Source organism: Cottoperca gobio, chromosome 3, assembly GCF_900634415.1.
Source record: "Cottoperca gobio chromosome 3, fCotGob3.1, whole genome shotgun sequence".
In the NCBI taxonomy this organism is placed as follows: domain Eukaryota; kingdom Metazoa; phylum Chordata; class Actinopteri; order Perciformes; family Bovichtidae; genus Cottoperca; species Cottoperca gobio.
In genome coordinates this window covers 12,094,924-12,114,569 of record NC_041357.1, presented here as the reverse complement: position 1 = coordinate 12,114,569, position 19,646 = coordinate 12,094,924, and the positions used below count along the sequence as shown (strand labels likewise).

The 19,646-nt window shown below is 39.7% G+C and overlaps 1 protein-coding gene across 1 annotated transcript in view; it reads left to right on the top strand.

The window, feature by feature from the left end:
• Positions 1–6,483: 6,483 nt before the first annotated feature.
• Positions 6,484–19,646, top strand: part of itga11a (integrin, alpha 11a) — a 48,910-nt gene continuing 35,747 nt past the window's right edge. The window contains exons 1-2 of the mRNA XM_029462098.1: positions 6,484–6,610; positions 13,088–13,202. Coding sequence (XP_029317958.1) covers positions 6,526–6,610; positions 13,088–13,202 — 200 coding nt within the window. The 5' untranslated portion in view covers positions 6,484–6,525. The remainder of the gene's footprint in view (positions 6,611–13,087; positions 13,203–19,646) is intronic.

The window sequence follows — 19,646 nt, the reverse complement described above, 5'->3', positions numbered from 1 at the left end:
ATTTGATATCATTGCTCTCTCAATCAATTCAACCACATCTTTTATTATGAATGTTATTAGATATTTTCTTTACGCATACATGTATAAACATGTACATCCATCGTGGCTACCTCGTCTCTGCCTTGGGTTGATCTGTGTTTCTCAGTGTTATTTTGTTACTTTAGATTTTTTGTAAACTTTCATAAAATAAAGCTCTCTTTTGGTTTAAATCATCGTCTGTCTGCTGTTTTTGGGTCCTCACCTTCACCACACCATAACAGTACGAACTGACCAAGTATAGGACCCAGCACTCCTGGAAGATGATGATTTTTATTCGTGGTACATTCCGTTGCTCATCTGTTTTGGGAAATGGGAGGGAGGCACCTGTGAGGAGGACAGACAGGCGTTGCTTCAAAAAGCCCACAGGAAGGCGGCTGAGAAGCACTGGTAGATGACTCTTCTGCCTGCGAATATCAGGGATTTCATCGACCTCGGCAATCAGTCTGCCTTCCTGCCAGTCCGCCGTTCCTCCTACTCCAGCACCTGACCCATTTATGGGCACTCGCCTGGCCTTGGGAGGTCCTCTCAGTGTTCAGAGGGCCTTCAGGCCTCTTAGGAGGCGATTTGGCAGTGCAAGTCGTCAGTCAGGTCGGCTCTCGGTCCCCAGTGCCTGCTGCCGGGCCGCGACAGCCTCCAGTTCCTGCTGCCGGACCTCCGCAGACTCCCGCTCCTGCTGCAGGAGATCATTTTTACCTAAATACGTAGTTCTGATAATTCCATGAATTGTGCTTGCCTATCTCTGGCAGGCCTGTTTGTGCTAACTTCCTGCTTTTTCTCTAATGCATCTTGATTCAGCTCTCCCCGACAGCAAAAGGGATAATTAGGAAAAGAAAATGAATGATGGGAGTTGGTTGTCTTTTTTTAAACCAGCTCTGCTTATTTACCCCAAAACTAACAGAAGCTCACCATATAACTTTGCATTTCCGATTCAGCAGTCCCAAAGATACCACAGTGACTTGCACATAATAATACGTGGGATGTATTACATATTTCCACTTCAGCTTAGCTGTGGGTGGACAGTCTGAAGCTTAAAACCATAAATCTCAGGTTGGGTTTACATGTATGATAGACTGTTTATTCTGAATGCAATCTTTGGGAAACAGTCCACAGAACAAATATAGAACAACCAAAGAAAAGACTGTTTCAGTTTAACACACACACATACACACACACACAGATCCTTGGTTTGTTTTTTTACTCATCAAAGTATAATCTTGCTTATAGGTGGAGTATATAAACCACTACAACAGAGGAATCTTCCTAAGCCCCCCATGCATACTAATAACATACAGTAACAAAAAAGAATTCTTCAAAATACTGGATTTCTGCACAGCAGCCTAAAAACCATTGAATTTCTCCCTGCCTTTATTCTGTCACTCCAGTTCTCCTCATCCAAATCCGCTCGCATTTCTTTGACCCAAGTTTAAATAATAAATATAATAAAGGATACAATTTGACACTATCATTTGTATGCTAGTTCAGTTACTTGAGTTGGGCAACTTTATATGTTTTAATACACTTCACCACATTTATCTGAAAACTGTACCAAAAAATATCTTTCAAAAAAGATTGTTCTGTTTCGGATTGGCGCCATAGTGACTCACTATCGCCTCTCGAGGAACAATTGGTATTACATGACAGGCCGAGGCTAGTCAGTTAGCATGCTAACTTCAGTAGATATCTCTGCAGCACAATACATACACGTCTTTGACATAACGTCCAGATTTTTTTAATGTTAGAAATTCCAATTCTGCCATATCTTACACTCTCTCTCTATCTCACTCGCTCCACACATCGCATTGCATGCATTTAATTTACAGGTGCCATAAACCTTATGAATTATGAATCAAAATCAAGGACCGAAATCGATAAGCAGAACCGAAACTCGAACCAGAATCATTCAAATACAAACGATACCCAACCCTAGACGACATGCGGCAAAGGTCCACGGGTCGTATTCGAGCCGCTGCCGTAAGGACTCAGCCTTAATACTTGGTGGCCCCAGTATTGTGGTACTTTTGCATAACCTGTGTTTAATCTGTCAAATCATTCAATTTTGGATAATCGATGAGTCTTATTTGATTCGTATATTTTACAGCACATAATGCTTGACAGAGTAGCTGACCTCCCCACACTTTCTCCAGGTTAATGCTTTAAGCAGGGCTACTATCTGGAACTCTGCAGTATACTCAATCATATGGGGCCAAAAACAGAGCTGCTGGAACAGCAGCATGTTTCAAAAAGCTCCTTGCAGGACTATGAGTGCATGCTCTATTATTGCTTTAAAAACCATTCATTGTTTCTTCCTGTCCTTGCCTTACTTGGCTGTAAGTTGTGGAAAGTAACATCTCCACGGGCAATAAGCTTCAACACGTACAGTTGAATGTTTGAAGAACAATTTCCAAGAAATATATTTGGCAGTAACTGAGAACTGGAGATGACGTCTGACAATTGGATATGGGACTATGGACAAAAAAATGCATATGGACCTACCAATATCAGTACATGGCGGCGGTTTCACACCCAGATCTGAGATTCTGAATATGTCCTCCCAGATGGTTCATCTTTTTGAGTCAAGAAGGAAACACTCCCTTGTATTGTTTTGGGACTTTTGGAGAAGTCCATCCTCTGAGACAAAGAGAGATCTGAGAGAGGAGCAAAGGGAGGGAGAGAGATATGGTTTTCTCAGTTCGCAAAAGAAACTGTAAAGCCTTTGTACCTGCTTGGCCTTAAAATCAAAGGTTTTCTGTATAGCTATTGATAGCTATTGATACAGCTATTGATTATTTAGGCTCAGGGGAAGTACTGTCTTTAGCTCTAAAGCTGCCTTTACATGATAGGACATTTTCTTTCAGCTCACCGTGAGGTAGGGCACTATCTCATTGGTTGCGTTTTGAAGGGTCAGCATTAACCAAGGTCAAATTTAAAATAATTTACAGTTTGAAAGCAGCGCTCGGTGGCAATTTCCCCATAAGAAAACAATGGCACAGCCAGCTCAGAGTGATTTTACTGCTGATCGTTTAAAGGTAGCTTAAGGGGTATTTATAGTCATCGCTATTTGTATTTATATCTGTTTAGAGAAAAAATATTATCTATCATCTTCTAAGTATAAAACTGGAGATGTTTTTTTGTTCAATTTTGGGAAAATATTGTAAACTTACATACACCAAGGTGCTATCAAATTAACATGTATTTCAGACCCCAGTCCCCCCTTACTTAAAGTTTGCTAAATATCTGCGTTTTAATTTTGGTCAGCAGTGAAGCATTGGGGAGAATTGTGTATTTGCTGTGTATTTGTTTTCCCTGCCCCCTAGTGGCCACACATCAATGAAAACATATTTAAAGAGCAGCTTGAAAAATACAAAGAGCTTGTGTTTCAGTGAAGAATGTTATGGCCCAAACTAATGCTTAGGAAAGAAGTGATGCATAATCAGTTCAATAAAAGCCCCCAAAACAGGCTCGGATGTCTTAAACGTGACAATATTACGATGGGTGATAGATGCTGGGTCTCTCACATGAGGCACGCGCTCAGCCTGAACTCTGATGAAGATTGGCTGATTTGCTTTTTATGTCTGATCCCAGAGGACCTGTGTCTGGTCAAAGCTCCCATTCTAGCCTGAGGAGGCAGTCCATATATCACATACAAACAGATAATCCTGGGGTTATTGAGATATTTGAAGACAGTGTTCACTTATACGATTGTACCTATTTGAAGCTATTGTACTTACAAGATTCTTGCTGTTCGGGGTTGTATCTCCATGATTGTTTGCAATGTAATGTAATAATTGCTTGCAGTTGTGGTATGGTGTTGGAAAGGGCCCTGAAAAGGTGATGTAAGTGCAGCTCCTGTTCAGTATTGATTTCAGACTGCACTTCACAGTGGGAGTCTGTATGACTTATATGGGCACGAGGAGGGAAAAATAATAGGATTTCAAAACCCAATTTTTCACACTGCGTTTAGATCACCTATGATCCCCCTAAGCCCCCCCCCCCCCCTTACTGACAGTGAGCTACATGGTCATTCAGGTTTGCAGCTAAGCATTGGGGAGAATTGCCCACCACTGGCACAGTGCTTTCATTCAGAGCACAGGATCCTAATTGTAGGTTCCTCTCCGATCTATCATTTGTCTTACAAGCTGACAGTGGGAGATTTTTGAGCTATGAGTTTGTACCCACAATACTGGTTGAAACAATCCTTGTTATGAAACTTTGCATGTTTATGGAGGACTTTATAATGACTGCCAAACCCCTATAACTTCTTGATTTCCCCTCCAATTTGGAAATGTTTTATTCCGATAGTTTGATGTGCTGGAATGCTGCCCTTTAAAACATTTCTTTGTTGCATTGTCTTGTAAGTCTGCCTGAGGAAATCACTGTATATGCTCGTGATGTAACCTGGCACAATGTAAAGTCAGCAGAAAGCACAACATAATGTCATTGTCATGATAAAAAGTACTAACGTCAAATGCAGAGATGTGTACTGTATCCAACCTTGGAGTATCACTTACTTTCACACACTGAATGCAGTATCTCATTTCAAGAACCCTGCCCATTTATATTTACATCTGCAGCGCTACATGGACATTTTAAGGCACCAGTGGTAGGCACAAGGCTTAATTTCCTCACTTTAAAAAAAGGAGGAGGCCAGCAGTCTCCTGAGGAGGAATGAAAGAGGAGGGAAAACGATGTGTTTTTAAGCACCCTTGATGAAAGTCTTGATTCTATGTTCGTTTAGGAAGGTTTGGTTGTTCTACGTTGTTTAAGCACAAACACTGGCTTGATTTGTGAGATCTGTGGTTGCTTTGTGTTGAAAAGAAAAAAAAGGCAGTGTGATTGCAAACCAAGAGGAAGTGTCTGCTCGAGCCAAAGATTTTCAGATAGACAGCTGCTCACGGGATTGACATCAGATCTGGATATGTGACACTCTCATTATGGATTTACCTCCATGATGAGTTCCACAGGCATTTTAGAGTCTCACATGCTCTGTTTGTCTGTCTGCTCAGGATACTGTATGTGTGGTACTCATGGAAAGGTGTACCTACAACTCCACCAACAACTTGACAAACATGTTGGCAAACAATTGCTTATTTATATAGCCAGCAGTTACAGAGCAACTTTTGCATACATTTGAAGTAACATTTTGTCAACATGAATAATTTAAGTAAAAATTAATTCTCCTTTAGTTTTCTCCTTTTTAACTCTGATTTAATCTTCACCAACTTTTGAGGGAAATATCTGTCTCTTTAACTGCTAAATGCCTCACTATGTTCACCAGCTTTCTTTCTTTGCATTGCTACTGTATCCGTGGTTTATTATGCATATGTTGATGTATTTTATTCAAACATAGTCTCAGTTATTGTCAATGTAAAAAGTGGACGCAAAACTATGTCCTATTATGTAAGTGGGTCATTATACATTCTGTAATTAGGACTGGATGGTTCAGCAGGGTATGAGGTAACATACAAACCCCACATTTACGTTCCACTGTTAATACACTGGTTAGTTTGTGGTCGTTCCAAGATGATAGCATTTGTGGTGCATAGCTTGAGTCTGACAGAAGACCTTTTAGGTGTGTAATGAGAAAAGGTTTGGCAGTGTTGCCGATCTACTACAAGAGAATCTTTGCTGTCTTCCACTCTGTAATTAAGTAAATATCAGACTTTTCTTTTAAAGCTGGGGCAAGCAACTTCCCTCCAAAGTCAATCCTCTAAAACACATGAACTGCCTGAGCGCGTTGGGGAGTGCAGCGCATCATTCTCATTGCTCACGCAGGTCGGCCTTCCTATCCACACTAACCTGTTTAAAAAATATATATTTTAGTGAAAAAGCTGGTACTTTTAATTCCTTTTAATAGCTGAGCAGCTCATAATCACATTCCCTTAAAAGGCCTGTCATCATAAATATCCAGAAATACTGTGGTCTAAAAAAACTTGAGTAAAAGTCCTGAATTCAAAATGTTAAATTAAATGATTAATTCAAGTTCAAATTAAAGAAGGATTATCATCAATATTTACTTTTAAGTATCAAACGTAAAAGTATTCATTATGCAGAAGGGGTCCTTTCAGTGGTATGTTATTATAGAATATTATTTCCCTCTGAGATGTAGTGGAGTAGAAGTATAAAGTAGCACTGTAAAATGGAAGTACTAAAGTAAAGTACAAGTATATCAAAATTATTGTACAGTACAGTTCTGGGGTAAATGTCCTTAGTTACATTCCACCACAGAAGTTTCCACAAAAACAAACTTATCTGAGAGTATTCACCCAGTCAAACTGAATGAGTGTGTGAGAGACTTTTCCTGCCTGCTGTGTCAGAGTGGACCTCCTTTTTCTTCTCCTTCTCCAGTCCCCTCCTACTTCTCCAAGATATAGGCAGCGCTTTAACTTAGACTTTGAGTCAATCAGAGGGGGATCTTTAACTGTACCCGCTGCTGGGTCTCTTTGCCTCAGCCCACTCACAGCAGTCATCACTCACACACAGACACACATGCACACACTCATGCACGCTTGCACCGGCAAACATATGGAGTACTACTGCTTCCTCCTGCTCTGGATCTGCAGCCAGCAGTTAGGTGAGTGAAAGGTATTTTCTGTGTGCATGTTATTGTTTCAGTGTGTGTGTGTGTGTGTGTGTGTTTGTGTGTGTGTGTGTGTGTGTGTGTGTGTAGCCTTACGTGCTTGTGTCGTGCTGATGTATGAATCAGACCTTCTTTCTTTCTTCATGTAGCTTTGCAGTATAATAGTGGCCCTCTAATTGTTAGTTATACTTTGACTCGTTCCAACAGCAACTGGAAACTTTGAGACTGTTGCTTTTTAAAGTTTTTTTTATGTGCACACATATGAACAGTGATGTCTGAATATCTTCAGTGAATGAATGGCTTCCTCTGTGAATGACATCATAACCTGACATCTTGACCCAGTATCATGGTAAGAGACAGGAAGGGCAGAGCTCAGTGGCTCTACTGGAGGATAAGTTGTCCCCCTCAGGTCGACAGAGGTGCTGTGTCTCATTGGAAGCAGGCATGATCTCTTTAATCAAATTAAAGTTGATGCTATCTTTTCACAGTCAAATTTCCAGCTTGGTGCTTCGCCAAAACTGTGGGCAATTACCAGTTAAATCACTATACCAATAATACATCTAGACAGGAGGAAAGAAAGAGAGAGACAGATAGTCAATAAAAGGCACCAAAAGCATGTGGTTTCAAAAAAACAATAATAATCAAACCTACTGCACCCTTAAAATATACTGATGCAGCGCTACAGTACAGCTCTCTATATGGTTTTGAGCTCAGCATATTGTGGACTGTATCCACATTGTTTAAACACACTGTGTGTTGGCCAACATTTCTATATAATACTGTGCATGCTGTTACCATGACTGTATATGAACAGTTTTACAATGAATAATTATTCACTAATTTGCTGTTGTGCTGCATCACCCCGAGGTTAATACTGAGTCTACTGACTAAAGGCTGGAATTTTTCAAGAAGAAAAAATCAATTAATCTTCCATTTAGACATTTGGTAAATAACACAAAACTAAAAAGTGCAGAAGAGGAAATCTCTATATGTAAATATTTGGTTTGATTTGGAATTTGTCGGAAACACATTTTGGACTGATGCCACAGTGAGGGAGTCAGTGACCTTGTAACTGGAGTCTGTGGAGAAAGGCTTGATGCTGTCTGTGGTGGGAGATGTTTTGGCAGCCACATAAGAAGGAGGCTGCATTTTAGTCTGCTGTTTGTGGAATCCTGGGACTTTTGTACCAATGATCGCATCCATGTAACTTCGAGTAGGGCCATCTCATAGACACGTACATAACACATCAAAACAGTGGGTGCCATGTGCATAAAGAATCTACTTTGACTTAAAGACACAACTTTTCCCTTGATAAAACTTTGTCCTTCTTGCATACTGTACATTCACCAGATTTGTCCTCATAAGCACTATTCCAGCAGGATATGTCAACTCAAGATAATTTCTTATGTAAACTTAGAATTTCTTACTTTAATAGTCATTCACTGTGGCCACTCCATGCAGGGATGATCAAGCTGTCGTAAAGAGTTCGCAATATGACTGAGAATGTGAAGAGTGCACTGAAAATGACAATGACGAAGCTTAAAATTACTGACGTACTCATAAAAGAAATGCTATTACTGTAGTCCGTCCATACAAAATATATGATCCATTAATGCAAAAATTACAGTTTGCCTGATTCTGACTGGATTAAGTAAACAGTAATACTTCATGATGTTTCCTGATAACAAATGAAGTAGAGACCAAGTCCATTATTTTCTTCATCTGTAAACCTCAAAATGCATCGTAGCAATTATATCATTGTCACTTCCAAAAATAAATTTAGTTGCTGTATGACTGTGTTTAGTTCTGTTCTAGCAATGAGTTACTGATGCCGTAGCTTTAAACTTTACACATCTGGCTTTTTGTCACCCACCTTACAGTTACTTGATTTGATGGCAGTTAAAGCTGCATTTACCGTTTTTGGCCACTAGAGGCCCCTTTAACTCCAAACCTAGCTGACAGACACTCAGTCCTTACATATTATCACCGTATACCGTTGCTATAGCTAACATGAAGCAACATTAGTACTCCATTTGAAGTAGTTATTCTGCAAATCAACTCCTGAGAAAAATAGGTGGCTCTATAGCTGCTCAATGCGCCACTGTCTTCTCTAGCTAGTCGCTACATTTATCTCTCTGCCGTTAGGTGCTGGGCAGGTAGTGAACTGTGGGTTTATCAGAGCTTGTTTGCAGACAAGTCCTGTAAAATTAAAAGACTAAATAAACAAGATTACAGATTGTTTCGAAAATACCTGCTCATTAATCAAAGGTAGAAGTAGTTTTACAACATTTATAGGCTGATGAAGTTTCAGTGTTACAGTTAGTTAATGTTACACTTGCCAAAAGCAATTAATGCTCTACCTCTAAATAAATCCACGTTATGTTCTTTCTGTAATAACAAATTGACCGCTCACTAATTCTATACAAATGTCTTGACAGTACCATGTAGTTGTGTGATACGGTAGCTGGTGCTATACCACTTGTATTGCACTGGCCTGGAGACTTGGTTTGAATCCCTGGAGAGGCTTTTGTTGTTGAACAGCTTGTTAATCACTGCCCAGTTGCTGTTGTGTATTGGGAACATCTGGTTTTAGATGCCTCGTGCCTCCCATGGTTTTTTATGCTGGCGTGGGGTAAATGTGATATAAGGTGCCAAAATCTTTGGAAGTATATTGTAAGTGTGAAGTATCTTTCCATAGAAAACCATTGTAATGAAAACCCAAGATGGATCAATGGAAAACAGCCCATTCTGTAGCTTTTGAGTTGTATTTCATGTGGAGACTCTGTTCTAATATATTTGTTAAACACCAGTCCGATGCAGTCGTAAAGCCGTATCTATACACATAATCTTGATGAACAAAATGTTATCATATGACACTCAACTTATAAAATAACTGCTCATGCGTGTCTGAGAGGAGAATGTCTCAGCAGCAGTTTGCACAATGCAACCCGCACGGCTGCTCGATGTCAGTGGGTCTGTGGTGGAGCTCCTGCAGCTTGGTGTTGGGCCAAAGGCAGCAGCGGACTTATGTGGGTCGCACCGGCAGCCACTGGCCTGAGGTTTATTTATTTGGGCATGGAAGCCGGTACACAGGAAACTCAGCAAGACTCCGACCTTTCGTTAGAAGCTGCTGATATTACTGGGAATATTAAATTGCTCTGCCACATTAGTAGCTTGAAATGGAAACTGAATCACTTCCATTCTCATGCTTTCACTCTGACACTTTGCTTGTCCTAGCTTTCGTTCATTTCTTGGTGAGACTTTCTGTGATTGCATCTTGGGGAATTTATTCATGCTAGCATTCTGTCCGTTCCCAGAACCAATAACATTGTTGTGCTCCAGTTGAACAATGATGTAGAGACTTCAAAATGATACAGCCCACTGGCCTTCCTTTGGAAAATGATTTATGCTTCTCCACACTGTTGAGAGTTTCCTACTGATCTCTATTTATTTTTCATACACCTATCTGTTCCCAACCATCTATTTTCAGTCACCCCTTTTATGTTTCTAGATAAACAGAAACTTTAGGAGGATGTTTGGAGGTAGGATCAAACACCAGCTGAACATGTGAACCATTCATACAACAGGAAATGAGCAATGTGGAGAATGTGTCAATATTTACATGAAGAGCTTGCATGGCAGAGATGGACATTTATTTTCATGGAGGTTTTTATGAAGGAGAACAAATGGTCAATGGTTGTGCCAATCAAAGTGTGATATTCTCCTGGTCACTTGACGGACTTCAGAAATGAATGACTCATTCACTGTGTGGCTGTTTCTCCACTCACATAATGACCTGTGGTGAAATTGTGGTTGTGAGAGTTTTGACGCTGCCTGCAGTCCCCAAAACCTTCAATTGCAGCCCCAGGCTTACTGATACTTGCTGAAGAACAGTTGGAGTAGATATGTGGTTTAGCTATTTGTTAAGACAAATTATTAATACTAAAATATTTAGTAGTTAAGGAATGTAGACAACTTCACATTTTTCTTCAGGGAATACAGCTGCTCTTAATTTGCAAACTGCTCACCCAAACAAATAAATCTTGTCTCGGGTGTAACAAACAAAAAGCTGAGTTGAGTTGCAGCTGTATATTAGAACTTTTAATCTTAAATAAAATCTAACGCCATGTTTTATAACATAGAAATACTGATAGGAGTCTACCGCTGCTGTAAAACATGATTTAACCGCTATTGTAATGTCATAATAACCCCATTACATACCCAAAGACAGTGAAGCATCTTTATACCCTTTATAGTGTCAAATCAAGTCAAGTTCATCTTCATCACAGTGTATCATTCTATTATATGTCCATGCAGCTACTGTGAGGCGTCTTTAACAGACTGTAGTTTATCTAACGGCAGACTGGTACACATTGTTATGTCGGGGAGGATTTAGAACACAAAGTCCTTGACATCGACTAGACACTTATGTAATGTAAGTAACTCTGGCTTCATGATTTATTTTGGAAATGCAGATAAGTATCATTGGGATACAAGTGAAAACAGATGCTTTACTCACAATTAATAGGGTTATTGGATAACACACCAACAATATCGGGTCAACAGTAATCATATTAAGAGACTCAAAATGTGTTATCTGCATAACAGTAAGTAATAGCGTAAAACAATCTAGATTCACCAGATGTGACACTGGTACTGTTTTCAAGGGTGCCGGAAGTAGGGGGGGGGGGGTTTAACGCCCCTGGCTCGATATGGCATCACAGCTGGTGTGATCACATCGCAAGATTGTTTTAGATGATGAAATATTCTAACCAGCTCAATCACATAATTGTGTTCGTTATGTATGGAGTCATCTTAATATCTCCCTATGTAAACCAATGAAAATGACAAGAAAACATTTTTACAAGAGAACCCCAGGTGCAACTGTTTTGAGTTTGATCCCAGCTGTCATGTGTTGTAGGTTAATTTTAATTGTACATGTTTTCCAACTTTGTTGAGCATTCCTTCACCTTGTTGTTTACATTTAACTGAATTTCCCCTTGCTGAGAAAAAAAGGCTCACTTCACTGGATGTGACCCAGAGCCTCACAGATGGGGAGTGAGCTGAGAGTAGGGTCGTTTAGCGTGAGGGCGAGGGATTGAATAAGCCCCACAGTGTGTGCACAAGAGCCACAGAGATGTAAGAAGTGGGGGAGTGTGTGGTAGTTAAAGGCAGATTCCTTTGTGCTTTCAGCTCAGCTGTGCTGCTTCAACTGTGAGAAAACACTTTATGTTTTAAGCAATAATCTCTAACCCCTACAAAACAAAACAAAACTGTGTCTCTAGTTAAGCATAAAGTCTGCTTAACTTCTCTTCTACTTTATTTTCTTCATGCATTTTTTGGACTCTGAAATGTAATAGTTACCAATCCAACTATATTTTGGGATTTATATTATTAATAAGCTCGAGTGTAAAGGTCAACATGATCCTTGAACTCACAGTAGCTTAAACATCAATGGAGCAACACCGATCAACACACACTTATGATACGTCTGGCAACTGGTGAGAGAGAGATCAGTATCAGATTAAGTGGAAGACAGATGAACGGAGAGAGATGGATCAAGAGGATGTAAGAATGGTAGGCGATTATGTTTTTCCCCTTCTCCTCCGCCAAAAGGAAAGTCCCCCCTCTTTTGATGGAAATTTAAAACCAAATAATGCTATCACCATTAATAAGCATGCAATCTGAAATCTGAAAAAAAATACCTTTTCCGATTGGTATTTTAATTGAAAACAGACATTCGCTGCTCTTTCCTACCACCTGGTTGGCTGTCAAAAGATGTGAGTGAAATATAAGCTCACAATCGGGATAACAGATTTTCTTTGAACAGGTCTCACAGGAGCTTTAACATTTTACCTTTTTACTACTTGTCAGGTTACACACCATCTATTCACTTCAATATCAAAACAAAATTCCTTGCTGAGCTGCTTTCCCAATCTTATAATTCCAGTTGCAAGATATTAGGCATTTCAAGGGCCTTTTCAGCTCCTTCACTACTGAAATGTAAATCACAGATCCGACATCTTTCTTACATCAGATCTAGGCATGGTGATATGATGCTGCTTAACAAAAAGCCCATCTGGGTCTGCAAATGTCTGATGGGAGAATGTCAGTCAAATGTGAGAGACAGCTCAGCTGCTCTGCAACGCAAATACGATTAATATTTGTTTTCTTTATGAGGGAAGTCTGGGTTTAGACTGCCGCAGGGGGACAAACAAACACGAGACAGAGTCGGGGTTATTTTAAGGATGCGTAAGGATGAGTGCTCAGCTGTTTGTTGCACTTAGGCCAGATGCTGAGGTCAATGTTAATGTAAATGTTTCTTTCAGTACCCACATCCATAAAGCTGCTGAGATACTACAATGTGCCACTGAAACATATATGTTCTGTTTAGTTTATAATAAAGCTATAGTACTTAACATCAGATAATTAATGGCCAAAGCTGATACAAATTGTCTTTTCTTTTTCTAGGCTTCCACGACTGCTTCAATATCGACACAAAGAACCCCAGGATCATCAAAGGATCTAAACAAGCCCAGTTTGGATACACTGTTCAGCAACACGTGGCTGCTGGAGGAGAAAAGTGGTGAGTTTATATGATTTACACACTGATGCAATGCAGAATACTATACTGTAGCTCGCTGATGTTTTGCACCTGTAAAGTGCTACTGTACAGCACAATTCTGCTGATCAATGTCTATCTTATTTGGCAAACATTCATCATTACCATGACCATTTGAATTACAATTATTATTTCCAAACTTTTATTATCTAGCCTATATTTTATGTTGTAAAATATCAGTATCTCTTATTGTAATGTATATTTTAAGCTTCTGTAAAATAGCCAAACTTGACTTTAGTGATGTATGGCTAAGACTAAGAGGTCAAGTACATTTTGCTTTAAAACACATGACAAGCTGTGGTGAGACATTTCCCCCCCAGAAAGATAGTGATCTACCGTACCTCTCCTGTGGTGTGTGCAAAGTTTCCTCCTATTAATTTGTGCTTGCAAAACAAACTGTAGTTCTGATTTGAGGTATCTCCCATTCATCATATTACCTCATAGCATAAACTGACACTATTATTAGACCAACTGGCACCGTGTGGTGGACAAAATGAGTCCCTGGCCTCCCCAAAATGTCTAGTAGAAAACACTGTGCCGGTACGATGCCGACTTCCAGCTGTGCTTCTGTCTGTATCTGTGTGTGTGCAAATCATTAGTTCTGTTTATATATATTTTAATTATATGTCTGTTTTTTTCTCTCTCTGACTTCAATGGCTTCCAGACTGGCTTCACCAGAATTTCTTTAGTGTTGGTCGTTTGTTTAAATGCATAAAACAACCTTTGTTTACACTTGTAAAGGCACTCAGGCACTCGTGACAAGAGACCTCTCACAGTTGATAAGTGAATAATGAACGCTTCAGGGTGGATGCTTAGGTGTACAATGGATGTGACCATAACCATGGTTCACATCTTGTCTCCTTCTGACAATCAACCTCGTTTTGCATGACAGATTAATTACAAATGACTTTCCCAAACCATAAGCACAGACTCCATTGCCTTTAGGTTGTGTTCAGACAGACAAAAGCATTGTGTGCAGAAATGCAGGCCCTCATTCATCTGAATGGAATCACCGCAGGGATATGGCTACAGCAAATACACACAGGGCTGTCTGGCTAAAATGTTGAACCTGGTTCAACTTGTGCAGCAAAACAATGTAGCGTTATCCGGAAAAACGTTACTTTGGCAAGCGAACATTGCTGTAAAATGAAGAAAGTCTATATGTCTGTAACTTGTATGGTACTATTACCATTTGATCAGGTCTCTCTTGAGAATGAGACCCTGTGTCTCAATGACATTTTACCTGTATAAATAAAGGCTAAATAAAAAATAAAATAAATCAGTAGGACCTACACACAGAGTCGTAAAACATTATTAACCTTATCCTTCAAGGTTTAGGCATGGGGCTGGTAACGCAAACGTGTGTGTTTTTGGTGTACAGGAAAGGACAGTGACACACTTGGAGAGTGAAGTGACAAACTAGCAAAAGCTGCCAGCTCACACAAGTCAAAGTCTTCCTTTGCACATGTCAGCGACGAGTCGATTACACTGTAAGATACAACTTATTTTCCATTTGGAGCAATTGTCAGCCAACCAGAATTGAGAAGGTCTGATGAGGCTGTTTCGTGTGGAATAAAGGTCACTAGAGACGCTGCGTCGTCTAAAGTAAATGTCTGAGAACGAGGTGAAAACATTTGCAGTGGAAGAATAAAGCAGCACAGACTGTGCAAACAGCGTCCAGCCAAATGGAGCTGCAGGGATTGGGGTTTTGGCTTCTTTATTCGTTTTTCATACATCTGGTATAAAAGTGCGTTTATTCTTAAGAAATAAAGAGAATAGAGAAAGAAACTTTTCTGTAAATGTCTCCTATTTTTGTAGGTCTTAACAATGTTATAAAGCATTGTTTCAAGTTTGTGGCTATTCAGTATACTGTCTAACTCAACATACTGTCTCCTACTTGTTTTACACTTTGCTTATGATTAGTCTAGCCCCCTGACAGACAACTTAGTCATCCAATGGAGTTTAGTTTTAAAAAGGCTGTTTATACAGAGCAGCAGTGTGCGTAGGTGTGGGTATGTGAACACAGCTGCATGCACAAACTCAAGCTGAACAGTATATTTGTGTGTCTGTGGGAGTTTGTGTGCAATTCATAGTCTGACAGTTCTCAGCTGGACTCAGGAATGTTGCCGGATCTGTGTGAGATGTGAACATTGTGATAAGGATCATTAAAATAATTCAAAAATAATGTTGTTTCCAATTGGTACAAGACTTGATTTGTTTCATCCACCTCCGCACATCTAAACCAAAGATTTGGCTGCTCAGGACAGTTTCATCTATCACCAGTACGATCTCGCTTAAATTATGTGAGCATCCATTCTTTATCAGATGGGTGTAGAGGAAGTATTCAGATTCTTTATTTAAGTAAAAGTAAAAACATACCATAACATAAAAATACTCACAGTACAGAGGTGTTGCCATCTAAATGTTACATAAGTAAATGTGCAAAATTATTATCATCAAAATGCACTTAAGTTTCAAAAGTACTCGTTACGCAGAATGCCTGAGTTACAGTGATTACAGTGTTAAATATACTTTAATACAAATATATTGGAAAGAGAGAAAGTAGTAACTATACCTGGCAAATGAGTGTAGGGGAATTCCCTCTGAAATGAAGTTAAAGTATAAAGTTGCATACAATAGCAATTATTAGAATTGTACTTTTACTTTGTTGTTTTCCATCCCTGGTACCAGATCAATGTTTTCTTGCTTTGACTCCACATGTCTCCCATTTTCATGTGTGTAAACTAAGAGGTTTGAGAGGGATTTGGATTTGTTTTCCTTGAGATGAATGTGTTGATGAGGCAATTTCTGTGCTGATTAGGAGGGAATCTGCTCTTTTTTTGCTTCAAGCTAACAAAAATACATCTTTGAAGTGCCAGACAGCAACACTGCAGCAGAACATGTGCTCACCAAGTGTCAGCACTTCAGGGGGGCATTTCTGCTCATTTTCTGGGTTTGTGTGTTCTGATGCCTGTAGTCACTGTATTTACAAATGTGACTTCACACTTAGATTTGTCAATTAGAAAACTGCATTTGAGTGATACACTTATAAATTGTATTTATGCCTTTTAACTTTCTAACCTAAACTGAGCTTTCGAGAGAATTTAAATTGTTACAATGCAATGTTGCCTGTGAGCATCTGTGCTGGGCTACAGCGTTGTCAACTTTTCCAGAGCTGTCTGATTTCTCAAAACCCTCAGCTGTGTGTTTGGATAGTAACAGGATCACAGCTGGAAAGTGACTCTTTGTAAAAAATTTAAAAAAGAAGCATTTTATGACAGGGACCTGAAGTTCAGATAAATTCTAAAAGATTTCTTTGAGGACCAAATTAATAAAGTGTGTTTGTTGATTCCAGTGTGCTTGGACAAAACAAGAGCTGTTATGTATCTGAGATATTAAAACCGTATGTGTAGAGGACTCATGTGAGAAATACAATACCCAAGCATGTGGCCTTTAAGTAAAACAACAGCTTTTTTCACAATTTCTGGCTTCAGAGACATCAAGAAGTTGAGACATCTCTGTCAGGTCTGTTGACAGTTTCTGTCCATGCTGATGGAGCTACCAAGTTGAGGAAAGGTCATAATGTCAAGAATATGTAATTTCCTCACGGGTCTACTGCATTATGGTGCACTAAACAATCTGCCAGAGCGGACACTCTTTAGGGAGCTGAGAAGACGCCACTTCACCTTAAATCGGTGAAGACCTTGGGTGTTTAAACCTGATGGGATACACGGATCTGCATACTTGAGTCATACACCACCGAAGCCTCCCACTGTTTATTTTTATGCAGTTGTAACAGGTCTCCTCAATGGAGATCTGACCTTTACTCCTTTAGCACAGTTACAAGTTGCACACCACAAAGAACTACAGGGAGTCTGTGAAGTCTTTCAGCACCGGCCTTAAATAGTGTTCCCTTTATTTAGCTTGTTTGCAAAGCCGCAAAGAAAAGTGCTTTTACACCTCATTAGCTCTGTAGGAAAACAGAATTTGATCTATTGAATTTTAGTTTAGACAAACCAAGCGATTGTAATGCTCGTCTCATCAGTTTGAGGTATTTTATACCATTCACTTTAAGCTATAAAATAGATTCCTGTTACATTGAACAAATAAGTCTCCACAGATTTGTGGTTGTATCTGCCATAACAGCCCGTTGAGCTGAATGCTCACATGTTTAAAATGACAATTACATTACAGGTCATTTAGCAGACGCTCTTATCCAGAGTGACTTACAGTGAACTAACTACAGGGACAGTCTCCCTGGAGCAACTCAGGGTTAAGTAGCTTGCCCAGGGGCACTCAGGTGGCAGCCCTGGCATTGAACTCACTACCATCTGGTGTTCTGTTTGGAAGTCGAACCACTGGACCACTGGGCCATCACCATCCTGGCTAACAGAGTTGAAACAAATAGATCCACACACCATAACCGGGATACTGCCTCTGTTAACACACTCATAGACATCTCATTGTTAGAACAGAAGACCAGCATGCTTTGTGGGACAATGAATTAAAGCAACAAGTATTTGCTTCTCCATAAGTCACTCTGTCACTGTCTTGTCAATGCTCTCAAACGAAGTAGACACATTCAATTAATGTCTTCGGAAAATGATTAGGTGACCATAACAAGTCCTCCGATTTATGAGGCAGCGTTAACAAAAGAGCACATATCCTCTTAATGCAGACTGATGGAATGTGATGAGCAAGCGTGACATCGGAGTAGTACGCTCATGTTTGGGGCAGGGATGTGGTTTCACAGCGATACATCTCTTCCTACCAAATACAAAAAACCCTACCACATTAATGACAGCCTGGGGTTGGAAATGGCGCTTCCTCAAAACCCCCAGTAACCATGGTAGAAAATGTCCACGCATTAATTTTGGGTGAAGTTATTTCAGTGTCATTACCATTCCTGCAGTGATGATGCACCGAGGCTCGCATCCAACTCTTATGAGCTCTGAAGCATGATTGTTTGAACAGCTTCTGGTGAAACTCAGGAGGTCGGCAAGGCATGCGTCCAAGTCAAAGGCAACAATAGTCCCTTTTTATCAAGGTAGCTGTATCCTGACCTGAACTTGTGCTGCAGTGTCTCATCTTGCCAACGGATACCAATAACTGAAGTAATAATCATGATATTAATAGCTTTGAAAATATGAGCGCTGTTGGAGCCAATGTGGTAAAAAATTACTTCCAGAGTCTGAGACTTTAAAAAGTTGGCTTCTGGTGCAAAACATTGAAGCTTAAATATGAGTCGCTCTTCGATGTGCATTGATGGACTGTTTGAACAACATTTCCTCTTGTCCTCATCGCTGCTTTAAAATGTCACATCTAATAATTAAACTTTCTTTGTATATGACCTTAATATACCACACAGCACATGTACAGCTGCCCTAAAAGAAACTCATAAATAAAGACGGCATGATCCATGGCATCTAGAAATAAACTTCCATTTCTGTTCTGGGGTATTTTTATATCACACGATCTTCCTCAGCAGGAGTTAACTTAGTTGTCATGGATTTGTTTATTCAATCAATACAACTTTATTTATCCAGACAAGGCAACAGATAGGCTGGTGATGAACTGTCAAGTGTGAAGAAAAGTATACTTTAAGTATGTTTTGTAAGAGGACATTCCTATGATATATTGGAAGCGTTCTGAGGTTAAAACAGTGTTTTATAGAAAAGGAACAAGACGGGGGCAATGACAAAACTTAACCCAGTGTCCTATTTCAAACAGTTATGTTTTACAGTACATTGCAGGATTTTATCTTTTATGGCACTAGCAGATGAAACCATTTGACATCTGAGCTGAGTCATTTTAATATGTTTGTTGAATACAACGGCTAAATTCCTTTTCAGGCTGTGCTTATGAGACTTACTTGCAAAAAGACAGAAAACATTTTGGACAAGGCATTACTGTTTCAGAGAAACTTCTGATTGATTGTCGACTCTTGTCTGTTGTTGTTTTGACCTGATGAATTATGTAGGTTGCAATGATGAATACAGTCTTTGTGTCGGAATGTGATGCAACAAATTCATAAACTAAAATGCACAGTATTATTAACAATGTGTATAATTATTACATTACAATCCCCAGGACACCTTTGATCTCCACTGAAATCATACACATCATGTTATGTCATGCTAACCTTATGCAGTTCTGAGTACAAGCCTACTATTACCAAAGTGTTTTCTTAGGAATTTGGACGAGCTTCAAAACTCCGGGATCATGAGTCTGACCTAAATCCTTACTTTCTTTAATTGTTAGACTTTGACCTAAAAGTCCATGCAGGAGCATGGCCACGGTCTGCTTTTGCTATAAAGTGGTGTCGAGTGTCCGTCCTTTGGGGCACCGCTGAACTGAGAATTCCCTGTGATTTTCACTTGGACTGCACAGTTGTTCAAATTCCTAGTT